General features: G+C 46.9%; 1 protein-coding gene across 7 annotated transcripts in view; it reads left to right on the forward strand.

Annotated features, from left to right (window-relative positions):
- The first annotated feature begins 2,482 nt into the window (after positions 1–2,482).
- Positions 2,483–27,541, forward strand: part of Stx16 (syntaxin 16) — a 52,205-nt gene continuing 27,146 nt past the window's right edge. For 2 of the 7 annotated variants that reach the window (XM_052184452.1, XM_052184453.1), the window contains exon 1: positions 25,846–26,722. In XM_052184452.1, coding sequence (XP_052040412.1) covers positions 26,591–26,722 — 132 coding nt within the window. In that variant the 5' untranslated portion in view covers positions 25,846–26,590. Of the gene's footprint in view, positions 2,488–25,845; positions 26,723–27,541 lie in introns of those variants that run through there. The other 5 variants (XM_052184454.1, XM_052184455.1, XM_052184460.1 and 2 more) reach the window with 4 other exon arrangements.

The following is a 27,541-nucleotide window of genomic DNA, read 5'->3' on the forward strand; positions in this document are numbered from 1 at the left end:
GGCCACAGTTAAATGCTTTCTTTCATAAGAGTGGCTGTGGCCATGGTGTCTCTCCACAGCAACAGAACACTAAGACGCGAAGTATCAGGGCATTAGTAGTGAACAAGGAAACACAGACTGTTAAAGGACCATATCCAGCATCATGGGCTTGTAACAGAATCTTCTGCGCTCCAGAGGACTCGGATAGACCTCTCCCAGTTCTGCCACTGCACTCACAACCTGTGTTTCAGATATCAGCAGTCTCTATTCCACACCTACAGTTCTTCCCAGCAGGCAGCCCACAATCTTGGCAACTCCAGTATCCTGGGGTCTCTATCACAACCGAAGCTCCACCCTCACAGCTTCACACAATGACTTTTGGGGCCTTTTTGCAAGGACTCTAACCCTATCAGACAGTACTGGCCTTGGCTGGGCTATGCAAATCCCCTCAGTCTTCTATCTTTGACTTAAAACCCGGTGTTATGCGGACAATGCTTATGCCACTGACAAGTTGAGATGTATGCCTTCCCTCTTGAAGCACGGCTATGCCACATGCTGTGTGCTGACCTTGAGAAAATGTCTTCACATTGTCCCAGTAAAGAACGGGGAGCTCCTCCGCAGCGATGCAGATCTGTCTGTCGATTGAGGCCACCTCTTCAGCAGCACCCCAAGTAACATCTTGCCTTGAAATTTCTCCTGGCAAACAATTCAGTTGATCATTTTCATACTTAAGCCTCCTAAAGCTCTCAGGACACAACAGAATGCAGCCAGAATCTTCAGCAAAATGTCACACAAATGCCTGGAGCTTAATCTCCTTCTCGAGTTCTCATTCTCCTCTGAGACTTATGAGTTGAGCTTCCATTGTCCATGTCTCTCTCAGTGTTCTCTTCCAATCTCCCACATAACACCCCATGAAGCTCAGTTCACGGCATGCCCAAAGTTCCAAACTGTTCCACTCCTCCCCACTCCCAAATTCCAAGGGCTTAACAACTACATGGCTGTGTTTATGACAGCACTATGCCTCTTCTCTGTAACAATCTTTATCCTAGTTTCATTTCTGTCACCACTAAAAATCCTCTGACAAAAGTAATTTAAGAGAGAACAGGTTCATTTTAGCCATGGTTCTAGGTCACAGTCCACCACTGAAGGGAAGTCAGGGCAGGAGGGTCTGAAAACAGCTGCTTACATCACATCCACACACAAGAGCAAAAAGAAACCAATAGATGCTTGTCTGTGTTCAACTAACTTTCCACCATTTTTATATAAGACTGAGGCTCAGGGAATTGTGCCGCCCACAGGGGGCAGGTCTTCTCACATCAATAAACATAATCAAGACAATCCCCCTCTAGGCATGGTCACAGGCCAAGCTAATCTACACACTACTGAGACTCTCCTCCCCAGTGATTCTTGATTGTGTCAAGTTGACAAATTAAGCATCATACAGCAGAGCAGGAAAAGGTGAATCCCAGTGCCCTGGATGTGTGCCCACGGCCAGTGGTACAAAAGCCCTCCTTCGTGTGTCAGAATGTGCAGAGTTTCAGCTTTTTTTCTCAGAATGGAAACTTCCCTGCCTGCCAATGCACACACGTGGGCTTGATTTCCTTGCCTGCTTGTTGGCCAGCATTCCTCTGGTTACTGTGAATTCTTTCCTCCTCTCCAAGTGAACAGTCACAGGGGGGTCTCCCAGAGGAGCATCTCCAAATTTGTCCCTGGTAGAACCTGATATGGAAATGCCAGAAGCCCTGTCTCTCCAAAGTCTCTATCTCTTTCTCCTACACCCCCATGCCACAGGGGACACAGAGCCATGTGTCTCCAGAGTCTTTCCTGCTGTCACCACCTTTCTAGGTGATCAAAGGCGGCCTGGGGTGAACAAGTGCCGTGGTCTTGCAGTGTGTTTCAGTGGTCAGTGGGTCCAGTGACAGGTTCCCCACAGCGCGGAGGTACCTCCAGCCTTGAGGTGACAGGAGCTTCTTATTGGAAGCTGCCAACAGCAAGACACTCAAGTTGTCAATGGGGTGGTTTTGTCTCCAGGCTCCATCTGCAACATCTGGAGCTTTTGTGACACAAGGTGTGTAGATCATGCTGTAGAGGTCCAATAGTCAAGGGCTGGGATATCGTGGTGGTCTCCAGAGCCACTAGCCCCTGTCGTGGGACACCCCGAACTACAGAGATGCTCTCCTAGTCTGCCTTCTCCCCATGCATCCCTCACTGAATTCCCTTGGGCTTCAGAAATGTTCATATCTACCCGCAGCACAAACTGGCCAAAAGAGCCCAATTACCTTCCTTGGATCCTTCCTCACCTAAAGTCCTATTTTATCCTTCCAGTGGAACCTGCTGTGCCTTAAAAACAAAATCGAGTTGTGAGAAAGTGCACAGTATTTCCTGCCATCATTCCAGTGGAGGACAGAGTGAAGTCAATTGACAATGCCCCAATCAAAGACAATACGCATATCAGGATAAGTGGGAATGAGCTGGGGAGAGAGGAGGGGGAAAGGCGGGCGAAGAGGAGTCCCTGCTGAGTCTCCTTTGCTGGCCTTCAGGTTTGGCTCACATGCATCTGTCTAGATGTTCTGTAGAAGCTTCTGAGAACAGCTTTGCACTCTTTCCATCTGGAGAAGCAGTGTGGGCAATCGATCACAGGGATGTGGGAAGGAGACCACCCAGCAGATGGGAGCCTACCAGCCAAGCTCTACAAAGAAAGTCCGGCCCAGAACACTGTAGCTGGGAAAGCCTGACTTCCTGCTTCTGTCTACCTCAGGTCTATGAGCATTTCAAAACTAGAGTCTGAGGCCTGCAAGGAGGCTCAGTGGGGAAAGGTGCTTGCTGCTGCGTTTGAGTTTGATTCTTGGGACACGCATAGTGCAAGGAGAGAACTAGCCACAGGAGTCACCGTCCTCTGATCCCTACACCTGTAGGAACTGGCACAAGCTGGATTATACTTACCACAGGAAAGTCACCCCAATGGTCTTGTTGGCCCCTCACCATTTGATCTCTGTCAGTCACTGTCTTTTTCTTCTTTTAGCATTCCCTTCTTTCCTGTTCCCTCTCTATGCAACACTCATTCCTTGGACAGTTTCTTGGTCCTTCTCCCTCAATACCACTTCCTATAGAAGCCTTTTTTGAGCATCCTTCTTTTATGACTATTGTGTGCTTGAGACGGGGCCTGCCTTGTGCCTTGCTGACCATGTTTCCCCAGCAGCCATTCCACCAACATCTCGATGCTTTGATTGTACTCCTACCTTTATGGGCTAGTATGTAAGAGCACTGTGCACATCATGAGCAGTTCCCCTAATGACATCACCGAGAAGGGAGGGAGAGCCACAGGAACTCTCTGAAGTTGCCACATCACCTGAGAAATGGGAACACAGATGAGGGCCCACAGAGCCAGTTCATCATGGTTGTAGATCACAGTCCTAAAGAGCACCCAACAGGGAGAGGCACAGTTGGACAGCTTCCCGGAAACTTCTGTGTTGTTTGTTTGCTTGGGGTTTGTTTGTTTGTTTGTTTTTGCTTTTTTTTTACCACTAACCAACAGCCTAGGCTATTTCTTTCTCATTGACTCATCCCACATCACATTGGCCTGGCATCTGAAAATACCAAGGAGCTATGGCAAAGAACTGAGAACCATCTTCCTTCAGGTTGTGTCCTTGGCCCCTCTGCTACCCTGTCCCTGAGAAGATGGTCTGCAAGGGTCTCCTGTTCCAAAAGTCAAGATATCCTTAGTTCTGACACCATTAACAACAGATGTATAACACTCTGCTGGCTAGGCCTAATATAGGTAACAGAGAGAGAGAGAGAGAAAGAGAGAGAGAGAGAGAGAGAGAGAGAGAGAGAGAGAGAGAGAGAGAGAGAGTCGCTTCGCATCTCTCCCCTGTGTCTTGCTGGCCTTGAACTCAGAAAAATGTCTCTTCACCCTTCACTCTGGGTGGGTGGGTGGGTAGTGGCTTCCTTATAGCAAAGGATTTTGTGTTCTTGACTCTATTGTTAGCCAAGATCCACCCAATGCCTCAGAAGTCCCCTAAGCCTAAGGTCCACCAACCTGGATTGTCATGTCTGACATGACACCTTACATCACAGTTCACTGTGTCCTGAGCCTGCCTGTCTGTCCTCCATCTTAGGAGGTCACAGCTTGAGACGTGACAACTGCCGGCTGCCCCCCTCCCCTGTTATTGTCCTAACAATCTGGGTCCCCCAGGGCTGCCAGGTAAGCCAATAATGTCAGATGTGGCACCCACAATGGCCTCCTGGAACACTCAGTTGGGAGGTGGCTTTATCCCCACAGTGAGGACTGCTTTTATCTCTCAGGAGGCTCAGCCATCCGTTCACTATTCATTTGTTCCTTCATTCACTCAACAAATATTTACCCAGCCCTTGCCCTGAGTAAGGACAGAACAGAAATGAATTAGGCACACACAATCTCACAGCTCTCCATGGTGCCAGAGGGGAGATAAGAAAATCTGTGTTAGCAACTCATTGTGGGGCCTGCTGTTCTTTTCAGCAGCTGGGGTCTGCAGCTAACAATACCCTGATTTTCCCTGGGAAAGTGCTACCAGTCCCTGTTCTCACACAGTGTGTGTGTGTTGGGGGTGGGCTGGGCAGTGTTAGATGGCTTGTTAACAGATAAACTAAACAAGGCCATGGAAGGCTCTGTGGCCTGCTAGTGACCTGTCAAGGATGGGGGCGGGGGTGGTGATCTGAGTTTTTATTTTGTTTTGGTACCATTTCGGGGATGACCCATGAATCTAGTGATCTCAGAAGTTACCAATGTAACGTGCCAAAGAATTCTCCCATTAGCCGTTGGCCTGGGAAAGGGCCCTAAGGGTAGAGCTTCCTATCTGGACAGAACCAGAGAGAAGAGAGCACAGCCAGTGTCCATGTGTAGCCACAGGTTATCTGTTGATCAACTGTCCAGTGTTAAATAAAGACATGTTGTGTAAGCAGTGGACTCAAGTTACCCCACTGAGTAGGGTATGTCTTCCAGCCTGCCTTCACTGTTGAGCTACTCTAGGTCTATGTGACTTACCCCAAAGTGAAAAGTAACACCAATTGGTTAGTTAGATGGGGACCTTCATAGGGACTGAGGCAGGAGGATTGTAATTTTAAGCTATCCTGGGCTACATTGGAAGATCTTGACAAATTAACAACAGAATCACCACCACCACCAGTAATAATTATAATAACAATAACAAAAAGAAGAGACGAGGAGATCAGCTGTCCAGACAGCTAAGCGGTGAGATGCTGGCCTTCACAAGGACAAGGAAAGATAAGGAAATGATTCTCTGAGATGTCCTCAGGGTTACTCTGGTTGCCTTCCAGAAACTTGACTTCAAGTTCAAATTGTTCCTAAGCTACAGTGTGATCCTGGGCAAATGGCTTCTTTCCCCTGGAGTCTACAGTCTTCAGGTATTATCTGATAGATCTATTAGATCTGTGTATTAGCTACATTTCTTGATGCTGTGACGGAACAGCAGACAGAAGCAACTGTCAGCAGGGAGGAGAAAGTCTTGAGTGGGGAAGCCTACGGGATGGCGTCGCCCATGTTTGGCATGGGCCCTCACTCCTCAGTTACCCCAGTTTAGGAGCTTCCTCAGAGATACGTCTGGTGTTTTATCTCCTAGTTAACAATCAATAGCCATCCTCACGTTTTAAATCAACCAAAGAGAAACATGGAAGCCAGGAGACCTGAACGGGAGCAGGAGTCAGCTGGTTGGTGACCTGGGAAGATGGCCATCTGTGGTGGGGCTTCAAACCCTGCGATGGTCCTCAACACAACTGCTCAGCAATGCTTGCTTCCGCCCCCCCATATACACACCCCTAGTTTTTCCTTTGTTCCTGGCCAGAGTAGGGCAGGACACTGTCTCAAATAAAAACCCAAGTGCTTAGGTGTTGCTGTGATGTTCAGTCTGGGCTCCCAGCCTGTGGAATGTGTCTTTCCTCCTGTTACCACGGTTTAGAAAGTACTAGGAAAATGTCATGGAAAGCCTCACAAATGACCCAGATTCACATGGTACTTTTATTGGAGGAAAAAAAATTATTTGAAAAGAGCTTCTATGTGGGAGGAAGTCTGTGCTTCACAGAAAGATGAAGAGGCCAACAAGGGGCCAGGCTCCTCACAGGGGTGGGCACGAACTTCTCTAAGTCAAGCCCAGACAAACACTAGCACACTCAACTCCCACCATCTCTTTCTAACACCTGCGGATAAGAGAAAGACAGAGACAGACTCTATTTTACCCTCGCTCTTCAAAGGGAAGTCTATGTGGCTTTTCTGGTCCAATTTGAAAGATGCCTTCCCCCAGGCCTGCTTTCAGAGTGAGGTCCAAACTCCCTCCTGTGTCTTCCAAACCCAACAAAACCGGAGCCAGCCTCAGGTTCCCAACTCCCGCTGCCGCTTTCCCTCCTCCATCCTGCTCCAGCCTGCTGGACTCCTTCCTGTTCCTCGAAGACGCCACACCCATGCCACCACACAGCCTCACCCTCCAAGCACTTTCTGTCCCTGTGGCCTTTGAGCATTCACACTCTGCTTCCCTCAGGAGTCTGTGCTCTGAAAGGTCTCCTGGACTACAGAGGTCTACACAGCACACCCTAGATTTCTCCTGGCTGTTGCTCCTCTCAGAGGTCTCATTATTTGTGGCCTACTTTCTAGTTCCTTCCCTTAGAAAAATTGCAAAGCAGGGCTGCTCTGGCCAGTTCATAGTCTGTGAACTGGGAGCCAGGCCTGGGCCAGTGGTGGGTGTGGTGTGTCTGCCAGGAAAGCAGAAAGAGGAACTGTGTGTAATGAATGTGCTAGAGTTTATAGAGGTGGCTGGCCCGTTCCAGAAGCTGGTTAGGGAACCTGTTTAAGAATATTTCCAGACTTCTGTTACTGCCTGAGGTCCATAGGATAGGCCACCGGGAGGAAGGCAGATTTGAAGCTGGGAGAGCAGGAGCAACCTGGGAAGAGCCCAGCACAATAGAACTGTCATCATTGTCCCTAACTGTGGGCTGAGCAGCTGAGATGTGCAAACTTGGACAAGAGTCAGTTCCCAGACATGAATGTTGTTGGGTTGCACATTGCTTTTCGGCCAGTGGAGTTGGCTACACAATACTTGCCAGTTATGAACATGGCCGCCACCTCCCCTTCCTTCCACATCTTGCGAGAGCGTCCCTGGTGACCCATTGAACTATAAACATACCAGAAAGAGAATTCCGGGAAATGCAGTTGCAGCAGCCAAAGAAGCACATTCCGCAAGCCCACATAGGTCTATAGCAGCCCTGATTGATGGACAGAATGAGAGGAGACTGTACTTCTCTGTGACTCCAGAGACAGGTATAGCAGAGCCTTCAGGCGGTCCAATTCCTGCCACCACCTCCCAGCCCCACTTTCAACATCTGCAGGCCTGTGGGACTGTCCCCTCTACCCAGACAGAGGCTGAGCCCCAGGGATCCCAGCTTTACACTTCCAAGGAGACAGTCCACACTGAGGCTGAGTTGAGCCAGGAGCCTGCACACATTTCTTGGTTCCTCTCTCTGGAAGGATTTATCATCCCACTTGGGCACTCCCACAGTCAAAATATGTAGCTCTTATTTTCTCACATATAATTCCACATTTTGGGGATTTCAGCACCTACTTTTCTTTTTAAAATATTTTTTACATTACTTAGGAGGGGGGCCCATATGGAGGCCAGAGGGCAACCTCCAGGAGTTAGTGGTCTCCTGTAAGTTTGGGAGTTTGAACCCAGCTCCTCAGCTGATGCTACCACGCCTGCATCCGCCAAGCTGTTTTACCTGCGTAGGGTATTCTAATACTGTATCTCAGAGCTCCTTCCAAATGGGAACACACAGATCCATGTTCTTCTGACGGCCCCATGGGGGTGCATAGAGATAGATGTTGGTTAGTTTACCTTATCTCTTTCTGTTGGACACTCGGGAAGCTTCCATTTTCACAAGAATAAAGAACAGATCCCTCTTATGCATCCTGGATGGCGTTTCCGCACCTGTCATACATGGCTAACTTCTGGTGCTCCTTGGGACTCAATAGAAATGTCTCCTCTTTCAGGAAGCCCACCTAAACCATTAAAAATTAGGTTTTAATTTGGTTTGACCCTTTGTCTCTTAATAATCCATAAGACAAAAACTTCATCTGCATTTTGTGGCGCTATCGAAAAATGGTGACAAGAACTGGGCGGCTTGGTGGGCCATCTGTGTGTCAACCCGCCCAGGAGGTTGTTAGCACAGCAGACTCTCCCAGTGCTTTCGGGGAGCACAGACACGCACGCCGGCCATCCGGGTCACCTGGTGGACCCAATTAACAGTCATAGCCCTAGGGGAACTTTGCTCGGACCTTGGCCTCCCAGGCTTTTGCCTGGACTCAGGGCCTGGGCGACCAGGCTAACCTTGTGTGCGCCAGCCCGGTTGGGGAATCGGCTGCCCAGCGGAGTGAGCGGAACACAGGGGAGGTCACAGCAGCATACACCGTCGGCGCTCCCTGGGGGTGCACACGGGCTCCATCTGGTCCACAGACACAATCTGCGGCAAGACCTCAGGCAGAAGCCCTCAGCTCAACTCTCTCCACTTCAGATCAGCCTGGGCGGCCGCACCACATCTCCAGGTCCCTCGAGAGGCTAGCGGGGGCTTCCGGGCGGGCAGCTGGGAGAAGTCGGTGTGCTCCGGTAAATCCTGCTGGCCCCAGCGGGAGCCTTCAGGTGCCTGCTTCGGGATCTGAACAGCCTGGACAGCAGCACCCTGTCTACAAGCAGTGCAGGGTGTAAGCTGAGCACCAGAGGCCAACGGGGAAGGGGCAGCTTGCACTGGTGAGTCCAGCACTGACAAGACCAAGTAACACCAGTGAGAACTAGATGGCAAAAGGCAAACGCAGGAACATCACTAACAGAAATCAAGGCAATATAGCAACATCTGAACCCAATTCTCCTCTACCAGCATGTCCTGGATACCCCATCACACCAGTAAAACAAGATTTGGATTTAAAATCACTGGTCATGATGCTGGTACAGGAACACATGAAGGACATACTTAAAGAAATTCAGGAGAAAATGGATCAAAAGTTAGAAGCCCTTGCAAGGGAAACACAAAAATCATTGAAAGAAATCCAAGAGAATATAAAAGCCAACAAGGAGGAAACGCAAAAATCACTTAAAGAAATACAGGAGAACTTTGGTCAACAGGCCGAGGTCATGAAAGAGGAAACACAAAAATCTCTTAAAGAATTACAGGAAAGCACAAACAAGCAAGTGAAGGAGCTAAGCAAAACCATCCAGGATCTAAAATCAGAAGTAGAAACAACTAAGAAAACTCAAAGGGAGACAACTTTGGAGATAGAAAGCCTTGGGAAGAAATCAGGGGACAGAGATGCAAATATCAACAACAGAATACAAGAAATAGAAGAAAGAATCTCAGATGCTGAAGATTCCATAGAAACCATGGACTCAACAGTTAAAGAAAATGCAAAATGCAAAAAGCTTGTAACCCAAAATATCCAGGAAATCCAGGACACAATGAGAAGACCAAACCTAAGGATTATAGGCATAGATGAGAGTGAAGATTTACAACTTAAAGGGCCAGCAAATATCTTCAATAAAATTATGGAAGAAAACTTCCCTAACATAAAGAGAGAGATGCCCATGAATATACAAGAAGCCTACAGAACTCCAAACAGACTGGACCAGAACAGAAATACTTCCCGTCACATAATAATCAAACCACCAAATGTTCTAAACAAAGAAAGAATATTAAAGGCAGTAAGAGAAAAAGGCCAAGTAACATATAAAGGAAAACCTATCAGAATCACAGCAGACTTTTCACCTGAGACTATGAAGGCTAGAAGGTCCTGGGCAGATCTCATGCAGACTCTAAGAGAACACAAATGCCAACCAAAGCTACTATATCCAGCAAAACTCTCAATCACCATAGATGGAGAAACTAAGATATTTCACGACAAAACCAAGTTTACCCAATATCTATCCACAAACCCAGCCCTAAAAAGGATAATAGGAGGACAACACCAATACAAGGAGGGAAACTTCACCCTGGAAAAAGCAAGATAGTAACCTTTCATCAAACCCAAAAGAAGTTAAGCAATCAAATTTAAAAAATAACGTCAAAAATGATAGGAAGTAACAATCACTATTCCTTAATATCTCTTAACATCAATGGACTTAATGCCCCAATAAAAAGACACAGACTAACTGATTGGATACGTAAACAGGACCCTACATTTTGCTGCTTACAGGAAACACACTTCAGGGTCAAAGACAAACACTACCTTAGAGTAAAAGGCTGGAAGACAATTTTACAAGCAAATGGTCTCAGGAAACAAGCTGGAGTAGCCATTTTAATATCAGATAAAATTGACTTTCAACCCAAAGACATCGAAAGAGACTCTGAGGGACACTTCTTGCTGGTCAAAGGAAAAATACAACAAGAAGAACTCTCAATCCTGAACATCTATGCTCCAAATGCAAGGGCACCCTCTTTCATAAAAGAAACTTTATTAAAACTCAAAGCACACATTGCACCTAACACAATAATTGTGGGTGACTTCAACACTGCACTTTCCTCAATGGACCGATCAGGAAAACAGAAACTAAACAAGGACACAATAAAACTAATTGAAGCTTTGGACCAATTAGATTTAACAAATATATATAGAACATTCTATCCTAAAACAAAAGCATATACCTTTTTCTCAGCACCTCATGGTACCTTCTCCAAAATCGACCATATAATTGGTCACAAGACAGACCTCAACAAATATAAGAAGATCGAACTAATCCCATGCCTCCTATCTGATCACTATGGAGTAAAAGTGGTCTTCAATAGCAACAGAAACAACAGAAAACCCACATACACGTGGAAATTGAACAATACTCTATTCAATGATACCTTGGTCAAGGAAGAAATAAAGAAAGAAATTAAAGACTTTTTAGAACACAATGAAAATGAAAACACAACATACCCAAATCTATGGGACACAATGAAAGCAGTGCTAAGAGGAAAACTCATAGCCCTGAGTGCCTCCAAAAAGAAAACGGAGAGAGCATACATTACCAGCTTAATGACACACCTGATAGCCCTAGAACAAAAAGAAGCTATTTCACCCAGGAGGAGTAGAAGGCAGGAAATCATCAAACTCAGGGCCGAAATCAATCAAGTAGAAACAAAGAGAACCATACAAAAAATCAACAAAACCAGGAGCTGCTTCTTTGAGAAAATCAACAAGATAGATAAACCCTTAGCCAGACTGACCAAAGGGCACAGAGAAAGTATCCAAATTAACAAACTTAGAAATGAAAAGGGAGATGTAACAACGGAAACTGAGGAAATCCAAAAAATCATCAGATCCTACTACAAGAGCCTTTACTCAACACAACTGGAGAATCTGGAGGAAATGGACAATTTCCTTGACAGATACCAAATACCAAAATTAAATCAGGACCAACTAGACCATCTAAACAGTCCCATAAATCCTAAAGAAATAGAAGAAGTCATAGAAAGTCTTCCAACCAAAAAAAGCACAGGACCAGATGGTTTCAGTGCAGAATTCTACCAGACCTTCAAAGAAGAGTTAATACCAATACTCTTCAAACTATTCCACAAAATAGAAACAGAAGGAACACTACCCAATTCCTTCTATGAAGCCACAATTACGCTGATACCAAAGCCACACAAAGATCCAACAAAGAAAGAGAACTTCAGACCAATTTCCCTTATGAACATCGATGCAAAAATACTCAATAAAATTCTTGCCAACCGAATCCAAGAACACATCAAAACGATCATCCACCATGATCAAGTAGGCTTTATCCCAGGAATGCAGGGTTGGTTCAATATACGGAAATCCATCAATACAATCCACTACATAAACAAACTCAAAGAACAAAACCACACGGTCATTTCATTGGATGCTGAAAAAGCATTTGACAAAATTCGGCATCCTTTCATGCTTAAAGTCTTGGAGAGAACAGGAATTCAAGGCCCATACCTAAACATAGTAAAAGCAATATACAGCAAACCGGTAGCCAGCATCAAACTAAATGGAGAGAAACTTGAAGCAATCCCACTGAAATCAGGGACCAGACAAGGCTGCCCCCTTTCTCCTTATCTTTTCAATATTGTACTTGAGGTACTAGTTGGGGCAATTCGACAACATAAGGAGGTCAAAGGGATACAAATTGGAAAGGAAGAAGTCAAACTATCATTATTTGCAGACGACATGATAGTCTACCTAAGTGACCCAAAAAACTCCACTAGAGAGCTCCTACAGCTGATAAACAACTTCAGCAAAGTGGCAGATTATAAAATCAACTCAAGCAAATCAGTGGCCTTCCTATACTCAAAGGATAAGCAGGCTGAGAAAGAAATTAGGGAAATGACCCCCTTCACAATAGTCACAAACAGTATAAAGTATCTTGGGGTGACTCTTACCAAACATGTGAAAGATCTGTATGATAAGAACTTCAAGACTCTGAAGAAGGAAATGGAAGAAGACCTCAAAAAATGGGAAAACCTCCCATGCTCATGGATCGGTAGAATCAATATAGTTAAAATGGCCATTTTGCCAAAAGCAATATACAGATTCAATGCAATACCCATCAAAATCCCAACTCAATTCTTCACAGAGTTAGAAAGAGCAATTATCAAATTCATCTGGAACAACAAAAAACCCAGGATAGCTAAAACTATTCTCAGCAACAAAAGAAAATCTGGGGGAATCAGTATCCCTGTCCTCAAACAATACTACAGAGCAATAGTGTTAAAAACTGCATGGTATTGGTACAGTGACAGGCAGGAGGATCAATGGAACAGGATTGAAGATCCAGAAACGAACCCACACACCTATGGCCACTTGATCCTCGACAAAGAGGCTGAAAACATCCAATGGAAAAAAGATAGCCTTTTCAACAAATGGTGCTGGTTCAACTGGAGGTCAACATGCAGAAAAATGCGAATTGATCCATCCTTGTCTCCTTGTACTAAGCTCAAATCCAAATGGATCAAGGACCTCCACATAAAGCCAGACACTCTGAAGCTAATAGAAAAGAAACTGGGGAAGACCCTTGAGGACATCGGTACAGGGAGAAAGTTTCTGAACAGAACACCAATAGTGTATGCTCTAAGAGCAAGAATTGACAAATGGGACCTCATAAGGTTACAGAGTTTCTGTAAGGCAAAGGACACCATCAAGAGGACAGATCGGCAACCAACAAATTGGGAAAAGATCTTCACCAATCCTACATCAGATAGAGGGCTAATATCCAATATATATAAAGAACTCAAGAAGTTAGACTCCAGAAAACCGAACAACCCTATTAAAAAATGGGGTGCAGAGTTAAACAAAGAATTCTCACCTGAAGAACTTCGGATGGCGGAGAAGCATCTTAAAAAATGCTCAACTTCATTAGTCATTAGGGAAATGCAAATCAAAACAACCCTAAGATTTCATCTTACACCAGTCAGAATGGCTAAGATTAAAAATTCAGGAGACAGCAGGTGTTGGAGAGGGTGTGGAGAAAGAGGAACACTCCTCCACTGCTGGTGGGGTTGCAAATTGGTACAACCACTCTGGAAATCAGTCTGGTGGTTCCTCCGAAAACTGGGCACCTCACTTCCAGAAGATCCTGCTATACCATTCCTGGGCATATATCCAGAGGATTCCCCACCATGTAATAAGGATACATGCTCTACTATGTTCATAGCAGCCCTATTTATAATTGCCAAATGCTGGAAAGAACCCAGGTATCCCTCAACAGAAGCGTGGATGCAAAAAATGTGGTATATCTACACAATGGAGTACTATTCAGCCATTAGAAACAATGAATTCATGAAATTCTTAGGCAAATGGATGGAGCTAGAGAACATCATACTAAGTGAGGTAACCCAGACTCAAAAGGTGAATCATGGTATGCACTCACTAATAAGTGGTTATTAACCTAGAAAACTGGAATACCCAAAACATAATCCACACATCAAATGAGATACAAGAAGAAAGGAGGAGTGGCCCCTGGTTCTGGAAAGACTCAGTGAAGCAGTATAGGGCAAATCCAGAACGGGGAAGTGGGAAGGGGTGGGAGGGAGGACCGGGGAAGAGAAGGGGGCTTTCGGGACTTTCGGGGAGTGGGGGGGCTAGAAAAGGGGAAATCATTTGAAATGTAAATAAATTATATCGAATAAAAAAATTAAAAAAAAAGAAAGAAAGAAAAATGGTGAAAGTCTAGGAGGTTGGGCCTAGCAGAAGTATGGTCACTCAAGGGAAACTCTTGTATAGGACATTGAGGTCCAGTTCCTCCTGTTACTCTTTCTACTTTCTGGCCACCAAGTGGTCATCAGTCCCCTCCTCCAGCACACACTCCCTCCCTCTCCTTCAATACAGGCCCTGAAACAACCACATCAGATGACTGTGCACAGTGACCTCCTGAAACTGTGCACAGTGCACAGTGACCTCCTGAAACTGTGAGTGACAAGTAGCATTTCTTCCCTCTAAGTTGACCACTTCCAACTGTTTTGGCATAGCAACAGAAAGGTGGCTCCCACAGGTCAGCCTCTCTCCTTCAGCTGCCAGGTACACAGTGCTTCATGACACTTCCTGGGGAGATGTTAAACACTGACTTACCCCAGACAGGGAATGACACTTTAAGAAGGTAGGTGTGTCACTGTGGGTGTGGGCTTTAAGACCCTCACCCTAGCTACTGGAAGCTAGTATTCTGCTAGCAGGCCACAGATGAAGATGTAGAATTCTCATCTCCTACCACACCACACCCGCCTGGATGCTACCATGTTACCCCCTTGATGACAATGGACTGATCCTCTGAACCTGTAAGTCAGCCCCAATTAAATGATTTCATAAGACTTACATTGGTCATGATGTCTGTTTACAGTAGTAAAACTCTAACTAAGACAGAAGTTGGTACCAGAGACTGCAGTATTGCTGTGATAGGCCCGACCATGTTTTTGTTTGGAAGAATGTGAATTTGGGGACTTTGGATTTTGAAAGCCAGGGAAACAGACTATCCTAGAAGGAATTTGGAAGACTTTGTTGCTGTGAGTGACTTGAACTGTGCGGACCTGGCCCAAGAGGTTTCATTGGAGAAGGGTTTCAGTACGTGGCCTAGAGACTGTTTTTGTAGTATTTTGGTGAAGATTAAATGGGGTTGTTTTTTGCCCTTGTCTGAAGAGTGTGCATGAGGCTAAAGTGAAGAGACTCACATTAATTGCTTTGAAAAAGGAAGTTTCAAAACAACCTGGTATAAATTCTGCTGTGTGGTTACCAAAGTTCACTCTTATGAAGAGTGTTTTAATGAAAAGGAGCAAGCTGAGAAAGGAAAAGTACAAAATATATGGTACACGCATTAAAAGACACCAGTGAGTAGACTGGAGTTGGATCTATGTTCAGGAAATAAACACTTTAAGGGAGTGGGGTTTGGGGGCAAGATCCAACCCAGCTAAACGTAGGTCCAGACATGGTGGTACACACCTTTAATTCTTGGAGACAGGCCAAGCAGATCTCTGAGTTCAAGGCCAGCCTGGGATAGAGGAAGTTCTAGGTGAAGAAAAACTTAAATCCAGGCATGGTAATACATACCTTTAATCCCAGGAAGCAGAGGCATGCAGATCTCTGAGTTCAAGGTCAAATTTACAGAGCAAGATCCAGGACAGCCAAGTTTAGGCAGTGAAAGAGTTGGAAATCAGAAAGTCAACTATAATGTAATAGAACAAGGGACCATGTTTCAGCTCCTGCAAGCAGCAGAACGTCTTCAAGACAGGCCCTGAAATAACAGCACCAAATGGCTGTGCACCGACCCCCTGAAAGTGTGACTGACATGGACAGAGCTTTGGCCAGTGGCTCTGGCTTTCAAGTCCAGAATTGAAGGGACTACTGGGACAATTGATGTTGGTTAGCTGGAGCTAAGAAATCAGTAGTGATTAATAAGAGACCAGCATCACTGAGCTGAAATCTTCTAGGAAGTGTTTTCTGAGAGCACAAAGAAGCTGTGTTCCAGAGATAGCCAAGGTTGTACCTCATGCTACAGCTGGACATGTTAATGTGTAAGAGTGCCCAGGTGGTACTGGTTTTGAAGGCATGAAGGAGTCATGGAGAGCAGCTGAAGCTCGGCACTGTGAGAGTCTAGGGAAGGCCATTGGTGAAGGTGCAGCCTCAGTTGTAGTTGATGGCCCAGGACTGAAGGGGTCATGCAGAGGATTTGAGGCTTGGAACTATAAAGAGATCCTCTGAGAGACTATTGGTGAAGTCTAGTTACAGCAGAAGACCCCTGATGTATTGAAGATGCCAGTACCATGGAATGATCACCAAGGACATTAGCAGCAGTGGAGTGGACCCACCTGAACTTAAGAGTGCTACAGAGGGCAGAGCTGGAGAAATGACACCAGCCCTTTGGAGGAGCCCAGAAGATCATGTGTGAATCTCAGACACTGAAACAAGAAGCTGTAGCACTGAAGTTATCTTGGAGACCCCAAGATGTTCAACATGCCAGAGCCATGATCTATCTGCTGAGGAAAGTTGCTTACAGCCAGTAGAACCAGCTGAGGAGAAAGAAGTCCGTTGCAGTCAACTAAGATGAAAGAAGGACTGGAGATCTGAAGACCACTTTGAAATCAGACATGGAGATGCAGCGTTTGGAGTTTGTCCAGCTTGTTTCCTGTCTTGCTTTGGGGAGTACAGTCATATGATCGGATGAATCTCAGAAGACCTTTGAACTTTTAACATTGTTGAGAGTGCTATAGACTATGGAGACTTTTAAAGTTGGACTAAACGTATTTTGCATTTGCTGTGTTTAGGTATGATCCCCATAGACTCATATGTTTGAACAAGCCTACAGGGGCCAGGGAGTGTAATGTGATGGTTTGTATATGCTTGCCCCAGGTGTGGGCACTATTAGAAGGTGTGGCCCTGGTGGAGTACGGATGACCTTGTTGGGGTAGGTGTGTCACTGTGCATGTGGGCTTTAAGATTCTCATCCTAGCTGACTGGAAGTCAGTATAGAAGCCTTCAGCTGACGATGTAGAACTCTCAGCTCCTCCTGCCCCATGCCTGCCTGGATGCTGCCATGCTCCTGCCTTGATAATAATGGACTGAACCTCTGAACCTGTAAGCCAGCCCCAATTAAATGTTGTTCTTATAAGAGTTGCCTTGGTCATGATGTCTGTTCACAGCAATAAGTCCCTAATGAAGATAGCATCTCAGTTTGTCAAGAGTGTCTCCCTGCGGCTCTTGATGTTATATAAGCTTAGGGAAGGAAGAGGCTGGCATCTAGTTGGTTTCAGGAACTTCCTGAAGTGATTCAGTTGTTTATTTCCAGTGTCCTAAGGAACTTCCCTACAGATTGGAATGATTTTCCTTTCTTCCAAACATCTCGAACCTTAACAACTTACCATCTCAAGAGATTGACGTGTCTGTCCTTCCTGTATCTTAGCAATGTTTACATTAGTCAGCACATAGTAGTAACTCCTTTGTGAGTTCAATAGACAGCATATGTGAGTGAGTGAGTGAGTCACATCGCACACCCACCCTCAGCTCCAAGTCAAAACAGAGCACTCCTGTTAGTTCTGAGACCTGCTTGCTTCTGTAGCTTACCCAGTGTCCCTGCTGGTAGTGCTCTCCACTCCGGAAGCCCTTTCCCATCTTTCACACTTGGGTCTTCCCTCACCTGCTCTGTCAAGAAAGCTTTCGCAGAATTGCATCTCATCTTTTCCGCCCTGCTGCCGCCGGAGCAGTCACTTCAGCATATTTTTCCAAGCTCCATTGCCCACTAATTGTTTCCCGTCTGTTGGCTTTGTGTCCCCAGGCTAGACTGTGTGTTCTTTGAGAGTGTAACTGGCTCTGTGATGCTAGAGCATCTCTCACAATGCAGGGTTTATGGAAGCTGCTCAGTGGTTCAATAGAGCAATTGGTTCCTCCATTGATTGGGTCAGATTCCAATACTGATTGCTGGATGCTCTCTCTCCCTGGGGAACCAGGGTAGTAGAGAAAGGGACAGTTCTCCTGTCACAGCAGGGGATACAAGTCACATAGAGAACTCCCATGCTAGCCTGTTGGGGATTGGTTCCAATGCTTTGAATTAATCTGGCCCCCAATATTGGGAATTTATGGATCCAAATGCTGAAGGTCCTTGTCCCCAGTTGTTTTTTGATCAATCAATAATGAGTCAATGGCCAATGGCTGGGCAGGTAGACGGAGATAAAACCTTTGGATTTGCATGGGCTAGAAACTGGAAGAAAATAAGACAGAGGATCACTATGATTTGGAGGCATACAGATTGGATTTAGAGCTGCAGAAGGAAAATCATCTGAAATGTAGGTGAAAAGGAGTGCGGCCCATGGAAAAGCTGCCTGGAAGCATCTTAGGCAGCCAAGACTAGTGGGCTTCCCAGAAGGTGATAGGGCAGCAAAGATAAAACATAGATTTAGAAAGCGTTGAGGCAGGAGTACTAGAGGGAAATGTATGCTAGCTGTGCAGAGGGTTAGAACTGCCCAGCCTTCGAGCAAATTAAGGCATATTAAAATTAACTGGTGTGTGTGTGTGTGTGTGTGTGTGTGTGTGTGTGTGTGTTTGTGTGTGTTTCATCCTCAAATCCAGCTTCTGGGTGGGTGCATACATGTGACCTGCTGGGAGCCAAAATAGTGTAGCCAATTACCACTATGTCCTAGCTCTTCCAAAACACTCCAAAGCGTGAGCTTGGGACTCACTGTCTTCTCACCAAGGTCCTGGCTGAAGTCCCTCCATCCTTCAGAAGACACTGCAGTATGCACCTTCCATTCCCAACTCCCAGAATCCCCCACACCTCAGGAGAAGAAGAAGAAGAAGAAGAAGAAGAAGAAGAAGAAGAAGAAGAAGAAGAAGAAGAAGAAGAAGAAGAAGAAGAAGAAGAAGAAGAAGAAGAAGAAGAAGAGAACTCAGAGTGAATAGAGTTTACTCGGAACCTGTCTGGAGTCTAGATATGTTTTCAGACATAATTTGATAAGGGTCCTGCTCCATTGACCTTTATTTCCATCAAAGGGCTTGAAGTGAATCCGCCATCCCATCCTGATGTGGCAGTGATGACACAACTGATATGGCCAAAGGAAACACTAACCTTGTTTTAAAAACTGAACTTGAGGAGGGAAAAGAAAAAGATGGAGACAGGGGTATGTGTTTATTTCAGACAGCCCAACCTAGAGGTGAACATTGATTTAGACTGCCAGCCAAGGATGAGTCAGCCATTCAGAAGGAGATGTACTGGTTGAAGACACAAAATCACTACCCAGGTTCATACAACCTTCTCATTAACACACAGTTCCCTGGTGGCTTAGAGATGTTGCTTGTTGACAAGTAGAAGGCTCTTAGCACATCCATTTCTCATTCCCCAGAGGAAGCACAGCTCAGGGGCAAGCCAGACAGGACCTGTCCTCCGCCCCGTCCACATCCAGTGCAGTAGACAACACAAAAGCACACCAATACAAGATGGGCAGCATGTTCTGTAAGCCATGAGTGACAGTGGTATTTGCCCTCAGAGAAGAGGCTGAAGTCATAGCTGGGGTGGGGATGAAGGGAGTGTGTTCTTGGTGCCACCAGAGTTCTACCTTGAAAATGAATAGAATGCTCGCTTCAGCAGCACATATACTAAAATTGGAAAATAAACAGAAATTTTGCAGAAAAGGATGGTATGGCGTTAGGCATTCATGGGAGAAGATATCAAACATAAAATGTACAGAAAGAGAAGTGTGGAGAAATTGGAAGTGGGTGTGGTAGGGAGGACAGAGACACTTCTGGCTTATTAAGGCAGTCTGAATCCATTTTTTTTTTTTCTACAGGCAGGAGGAAGACAAAGCAAAAACATCATCAGTCTCGACATGTGGACAGACTGATCTTTCTAGAAAGGAGATAGTTTAGGAAATGCCCCACAATTGGGGTCATGGAGTCTAGCTAGATTAGTTATTGATGTGATTTCACAGACTAGAGAGAACAAGATCAGTGTAGAGGTTGTGGGGAAGGACTGGAGGGCAGACAAGTGATTGGCCACTTAAATGAGTATCTTTGAACTCTGGTAATGGATGGCATGGCAGCTGTTGTCAGAACCCAAAGAGAATTGAGGCTGGTAAGCGTATCATGGGGCCACCACTTTATACCAGGAATGCACAAGACAGGACACATTCAAGATAGAAAGAAACCAGGAGCACATAAGGCACCTGGAGGACTCTCCAGAATCTCTGGTACCTGGAAGCTGGAGACAGTGGGGACGTGAAGGGTGTCGTTTCTAGAGTTTGTGGAGACAATCCATGGACAGATGATGCCTGAAATGAAGGAAGATGAAAGGTAATGGATTAAAACATAGGGTTGGACCAGAGAACGATTCCAACAGGAAGGAGAATCAGCAATGAGTTCTGGGAAAAGTCAGCTGACAACATGTAGACCACACAGTGGATAGAAAACTGACTGGAGGCAGTTTTGTACTTAAACACTGGGCACCCATACTCTCAGTTCTAACATGCTAGGTGGTGGGCTCTAAGCCCAGGCCCTTTACCTTTCTAAATTACTTCAAGAGGTCATAAGGCTGAAACAGTGGGTGATCACTGTTTCTTACCAGTTAAGGGTATAGGGCTAAGGATATGATCTAAGACTGGTCCATGAGAGTCAACTATAAGACTTTTGTTAAAACCATTGAGAAGACAAGTGTCCTGCTTCCCGCTGAGGTTGTGATATTATAGGCCACCAGTACAGAGCTTACAAGATACCAATTTGTCACCTCTCGGGAGGGCTGGCCTGAGAATGAAAACCAGGACAGAGGAGGAGAGTGAACACAATGTTCGCTCTCTAGATCCTGCCACACCTAGGGTTTTTGTTTACTTGAACCAACGGGATGTGCTTTTAAACTTAAGCCAGTTTGATTTGAGTTCTGTCATTTCCAGCCCAAAGAGTGCTGACCCACACAGGGCCTCACAGCTAATGAGAAGGTTCTGCTAACCAAGTAGCATCAGGGAGAAGGCCGAAATCTGGCTCTACACTTGCATACTGCACCAATTGCCAGAGCAGGTCGGTGGTTATAAACAACAACAACAACAACGACAAACAAACAAACAAACTCCAAAACTAGAACTTGACAAGCTGGCTGCATTTCAATACCCATCAGTGCAAAAGGACAATGATTTCCTTTATATCACAGTGATATAAAAGGAGGGAGTCGCGCTTATGAGGCACGGCAGCCTCATGCTCCTGCCAAGGGCGATGGTTATGATGGGAACTAATTTATTTGAGGCCACACGTGTTAACATCATCCCAGCCAAAGAAATGCGGATATGCTTTGCTGCTATGTGTTGCTTGGTTGGCCACGGAGACCAAAAACCAGGTCTCCGTATTATGTGAGCCCCGAGGTTGACCAAATGTGGGTTCTGGAGGAGAGTCCACTCCCCACAAGGATACATGAAGAAGGTGGCTTTAGACCGAGTGGATCTGTGTTGTGCAAAGAAGCCATTTCTAGAAAGGCCAAGCTGGGGCGAGGAAGATCCTGGCATGGCTGAAAACCACACTGGATGCAGACTCAGCTTCTATTGTCTCTGTTCATGCCACCTACTTGTTATCTTGTCTTCATGGAGTTTTCTGGTACTAATGTATTCAGTCTCATCTCTCCATATAGGAATCCATCCATCTTCCCCTACCTACCTTTCTATCCATTTCCTGGACCTTTATTGCACCAGACTGTAGGGGGTGCTCAATCTGGAAGGACATGTTTTCCAAGCAGACCAGGAAGAGCCCACTCTTGCAAAGAAAGGCCCTTAAATGAAGCTGTGGGGTGGAAGCAGCTTCCATTGTGGGGTCAGTTAGAAAGGGCTTTGGATGCTGGCCCTCCCTCCCAGGGGCTCTCTGCTGAGGGACACAATGGAGACCCTGCAAGCCCAATACCAGAAATGATAGGTCTGTGAGAGCTGGGGGATGGGCCTGTGATTAAATGAACGCTCCTGGAATAAATCAGATCAGCTCCCACACTATATTCTAATACAGCCATGTGATAGCAGGGAGCGACACTTGAAGAGAAAATGAGGAGAGAAAATACTCAAGAAGGAGACTAGTCCATCCATTAGCTTAATTTTTCTGCCAGCCAAGACTGTCTGTACTTAATATTAGCAATAACCCAGCTGAGAAGGTAGCTGCTTTGTGCAGTCTGGTTGAAAAGGCTGCTGTGGCCAGAGGGAGCTGTCTCGGGGCCTCGATCAGGCAGTGACATGATCAGATTTGTGCTCTGGAAGGGAAAGGTCACAGTTGCTGCACCGTGGAGGATGGGTGAAGGGGAAGAGGAGACGTGTGTGGTTGTCATGGGGCTGCTGGAAATGTACACATGATGGAAATTAGAATTTGGGCACTGGAAAGGCAAAAAACAAAAAACAAACAAAAAAAAATATCCCTTGAGGGCAAGAGTGTGGGTCTGTTCCTCCCCTTTGACCAACAGCTAGCCCCTGCCATCAGCAGGATTTGAGAAATGCTTATAGAATTGAGTTGTCTAGGACAGAAGGCTAACAGGTCTGCAGGAAACAAAACCTGTGCCTCTTCTCATTCTCTGTGTTGGGATGAGCATCGGAGCTGAAGGCAGAGCTGGGGTGCTTTCCGGGGTCAGAAACCCTCGAGGTTGTGAGCAACAACAGAATACAAAGCTGCTGTTTCCTGAGTCTGCCTGGCCTGCCTGTCAGATGTCTGCAAGGGAGCCATTTCACAGGCGTGGGGAGTCTAGGAAGGTTTGCTCCTCCTCTGGCTGAGAGAACAGCCACCTGCCTTTTTAAAAGGTCAGAACTCAGTGCTGTCCGTCGGGACTAGCTAAACTCCCTTCCTAGGAAGGAACAGGCACATCTGGATTCCCAAACCATGTGCTTGGATGGCGTTCTGTTCCCATAACCATGCCTTCCTCTTTGGGAGCGTGGAACCCAACCAGTGCTTTCAGATGGCCGGACTGCTGCAGGAACACATTCCCATCATGCTCACTGGGCTGAGCTGGGATTAAGGGCTTTCCCAGCTGTATCTCCTTTACATTCCTTTCCTAAAGGCTGTGCGAATCTCACAGTGCTGGGAGCCCATCTTGTCAAGCCATAGCCTGCTCTTAAGAGCCTGCATCTGCTGGCAGCCTGGCTTCACAGTGATGGTCTATGTTTACAGCCCCTTCGGGCACTGATTAGAAGGATGAGTAGACACTGGAACACTTGTTCCCAAAAGGGACTTCTTGGACCCACTGGCAAAACATTAGAGAGTGGGTCTGAAGGCCAAGAAACAAGACACCAAGGCTCTGTAAGCCCAGGGACTATTGCAGAATCCTACCCAGGGCCAAGAGTGAGTCACAGTGAAAGCTTTTAATATAAAACCATCAACCTAGTTTTCAGTTTCAGGATAACACATACTTGGCTATGAGGGAATGCTTAAAACAAAAATTTTGAAGCTACTTGACAAAAAAATTAAAACAGCTAAGAACCTTGGAATATAATGATTGAGCCCCTCCCCTGCTCTACTGTAATGTGGGACAGAGCCTACATGGACATGACTACAGATAGGCAGGCAGACATGCCTTCTCCCCAGCTCTTAACACTAATTCATGCCCAGAACCCTGTGCTTCCATGGGGCTAGGGCTCAGCTGCTCCTGGCTGCCTGCCCGCTTTTGTGCTCAGCTCCTGGTTTCTTCATCTCCCTGTTTCTGAGCTCTGGAGTTGCTTGAGGTGCCTGTTTTGAGAATAAGAGGATTCTTGTTCTATTATTCATATGTGAGAACACTGTTCATTTCTCTCAAAGAGATGCGAGCTTGGTTGGTTTTCCTAAATGTCCAACAATAAATATTTAAGATTCCCTAGGAAGGGTCGTCACCATGGGCTAGAACACAACACCAGGAATAACTCTGCTAAGCTTGCTGAATACAGAAAATGAATAAATTACCATTCTATATAATATTTGTCCAGAATCTGACATCAAATACAAAATGCATGTATTTGATCTGCACAATAACCCTAGAGAGGTAGACAGGCCACTGATTGCAAAGATTATGCAAACTGGACATATAGATGTGTTTGAAATATATACATTAGAAGGCTCTAAGGCTTTAGGGACACTGGATGGAGGGCAGAGCATTTGGGAACTTAAATCTCAGGTCTCCAATATTCATGCACATATTTAAAAACCATTTATTCGGAGCTTGTTACAAGCCAGATGAAATGGCAGTGGGTACAAAGATGACTAAAACACAGACGACCAGCGTAGGAGGGAGATCAGGTTCTAGCCAGAAGTAAACAAGCCCCTGCTTTGCAGGGGGGTTCGGGGGGGCCGATGTGTGCTCTCGAAAATGGAGGAGAACAGGCCCACAGCTCTAATCCAATGTTCCTGCGGGAGACAGGCTCGGCAGTTGTTTACTAAAGCCTGCACAGAATGGAGGAGAAGGAGGAGGGGGCTTTGCCACGTGACTGGGGTCAGCTCTCACCAGCGGGGTGGGCTGCCGGAACTCTTCCCTCGCTACACAAATATCCCCTGGGGTCTACACACAGGGTTCCCCTCATTTCCCTCCACCAGATAAACCCGGGGCCTGTGGTTTTGGAGCAGCCGAGTGCATTGTTCTATGGCCTCCGCGGGGTCTGGGCTGCCTGTCATTCCCGATCAGCCTCCCCTCCCCCCGTCGTCAACCGCTGCGGGGGAGTGGTCGTCGCTGTTTCCAAGGAGCTCGGCATCGGAAGCCGGTCCCCATAGTCCTCTCTGTCAGCCCGCACCGCTGCTCGCCGGCGCCTCGATTCCTCTGTGCATTCATTGTGTTATGTGCCTCAGAGATACTTTTTCACAGGAATACGAAGTTGCACACAAAAGCAGGAACACGCGCTCTTAAGAGAAAAAAAATAATCACCCGTGGCTCGTGAGCCTGACCCTATGCGCGACTCCCACGCCTGCCTCGTGGCACCGGGGGGGGGGGGGACACTGGGGACCCTCAAGGGAGGCCAAACTGTTCCCAATCAGACCCCAAAGCTGAGAGCAAGATTGAGGACAATAACCATAAAGTCGTGCTGCAGACAGGGGTCTGCCATCCAGGCTTGCCGGTGACCCCGGCCTCTGGAGCTGCTTTGTTCTAGGAATGCCGCAGCTGCAGCCCTGGGGTCGCCTGGGAGACGCCCCCCTACTCCCAAGCCAGGGTAGCAGCAAGTTTCCAGAGACTGGGAGGCGACCGGAAACCCCAGATCGAGGAAACTCGGGCATAGCCACAAGTCCTTTTTGGAGGAGTGGGACTGGGGTGGGGTGGGGTGGGGGTGTCTCTAAGTTTAGGAACCTTTCCCACTTGGGCACAAGTGTGGGTGCCTGACCACTCTCGACTGCCCGCAGCAAGGCTGGCAAGGCCCAGCGCCCAAGCTATTTTTTTAAAAAAAATTTTCTTTTTTTTCCCTGGCCTGGTTGTTTTTCAGATAATTTTCTTTTCACAGTTAAAAAAAAAATAAAAAAATAAAAAGGAAGGCCATCTCAGCAGCGCCAGTCGCCTGCAGTGGAGCGTGCCTGGCCTGCAGAGGCAGCCGTCTTCCACTTTCTCTCCGCCCCCGCGCAGGACTAGGCACTGTAAGAGCCACAAAGACACATCTCTTCCTGCTTGACAACCCTACTAGAAGTTCAAGGGTTGCCTGGATCCCAGTGTGGTTTTCAGCGCCAGGGCCAAGTTTTTGAAGCCTTTCTTGGGCCAGGACGCCTGCCCCAGAGCCTGAACACACTTAGGACAAGGGCAACAGGACAGCCCTGGAAATACCCCAGAGAGGGCGGAGCAGTCCCATCCCCGGGGCAGGGCAATAAGGGAGCTCCCGCTCCCGGAACGTTGCAAGCAATCTCATGAATGTCGCAGGGGGGCACCCTCGAGGAACGGACAGGAAGAGGGCCGGGGGAATGCTAGAGCCCGGGACCACTGCACGGAAGCCGCCTTGGGCAGGGTTGCAGCCTCTTTCTGGAAAGGCGGGTGCCGGCGAAGAGGAGTGAGAGGCTGGGGAGGCCCGCAGAGAGGTCCTCTTGGAGGACTATAGTCTGATGGCCGTGGGGAACAAGGCCAGGGGGTTAAGAAAGGGGTCAGGTCGGGCTGAGCCTTAAAATGCAGAACAGGCTTGGTGGGAGCTGTAGACGCTTGTAGTTGAAGTCTTGCTCCTGTTTGGAGCAGGCCTTTTGTGAGGAGAGTTAACCAAAAGTCAGAGTTAGGGCCACATGCCCGACACGCAGGCGCTCTCAGTTAGGGTTAGGGCCCCAGCACCTTTGGGGAGGTCTTAGGAAATGAGTGGGTAGGGGTCTTTTCCCTGTCCAAACCGGATTGGCGCGTCAGACGCTTGTAGATCCAGGGCTGGATTGGGGAGGGGTCTCCAGACGTTAGATTTCTACTCCAGGATTGGGGGGATTCAAGTGCTTTGAGATCTGAGCCAGCCTTTGAGTGGGGGGAGTCAGACAATTGGAAAGCCGAGGTGGTTATTTGGGGAGGGGTCTTTGTGCCTGGGCGGTGTGCAAAATTGCGCCGTGAAAGCCTGAGGCTTTGTCAAGAGAGGTTTCTGTGCAAGAGTGGAATCAGCTAGGCCAGACCAAGACAAAGAAAGTGAAAAATCAGGACTATAAGGGGGGTGGGGGACCCTGAGAGGGGCTCACAAAGGGTGAGACATGGCCACCAGGCGTTTAACCGACGCTTTCTTGTTGTTGCGGAATAATTCCATCCAAAACCGGCAGCTGTTAGCCGAGCAAGTGAGTAGTCACACCACCTCCAGCCCTCTGCATTCACGTAGCATTGCTGCGGTGAGTCTCCTGGCGGCCTCCCCAGACACACACACCGTGTGCACTGCGGCTCTGCCTGTCTGTCTGTCTCTGTCTGTCTCTCTGTCTAAAAAGGAAAAAAAAAAGAACAACAACAACAAGGCGATGACGACTAGGAGTGTGATACAAGTGGAAGGGGTGCTTGGCTAGGGATCATGGGGCACCTACGACCCCCAATGGGGACCACAGTATCAACCCTTGCCCCGCCTTCTCACTTTCTGGGCCTCCTAGTTCTCCTCCCTCACCATCCGTCCTCGACTGCTCGAAGGCAGCCTCGATTTATAAATGTTTTAACACGAGGACTTGGGAGTTAGGCCTTTCTCCAACCTTCCTTTTGTTTTGTTCTGTTCAGCATTCTCCTCCCTCCCTCCACCCCCTACAATGGCCTCACTTTGGTTCTGTGGGCCAGGTGGGTGGTTAGCTGACTCAAATCCTTGCAGATTAACCCTCCCACCCCGCCCCCCAGGAAGGAGTTGTGGTGTGTGTGTGTGTGTGTGGGGGGTGTGGTCTGCTCATTTTCTTTCCCTCTATTTTTCTTCCAATGGCCTCAGCCCTCGCTGTGGCCATGTACTCTAGGAGTAATTGGTTTGCTGTTTTTTTCTCCCTGAGGGCTCATGTTGGTGATACTGCAAGGTGCTAGGCTCTTCGTTTTCCATTTCCCACACAGGAAATTAAGCTTCTCCATTCGAACCTTAAAAAAAATAATAAAAAAATAAGAATGATGCGGATGTGAAAATTAACCCCCAAGAATAGCACATAGCCTTTGATTTTATTGACTAGAACTGCACCTCGTCTAGCAGT

Source organism: Apodemus sylvaticus, chromosome 5 (assembly GCF_947179515.1).
Source record: "Apodemus sylvaticus chromosome 5, mApoSyl1.1, whole genome shotgun sequence".
Taxonomy (NCBI): Eukaryota; Metazoa; Chordata; class Mammalia; order Rodentia; family Muridae; genus Apodemus; species Apodemus sylvaticus.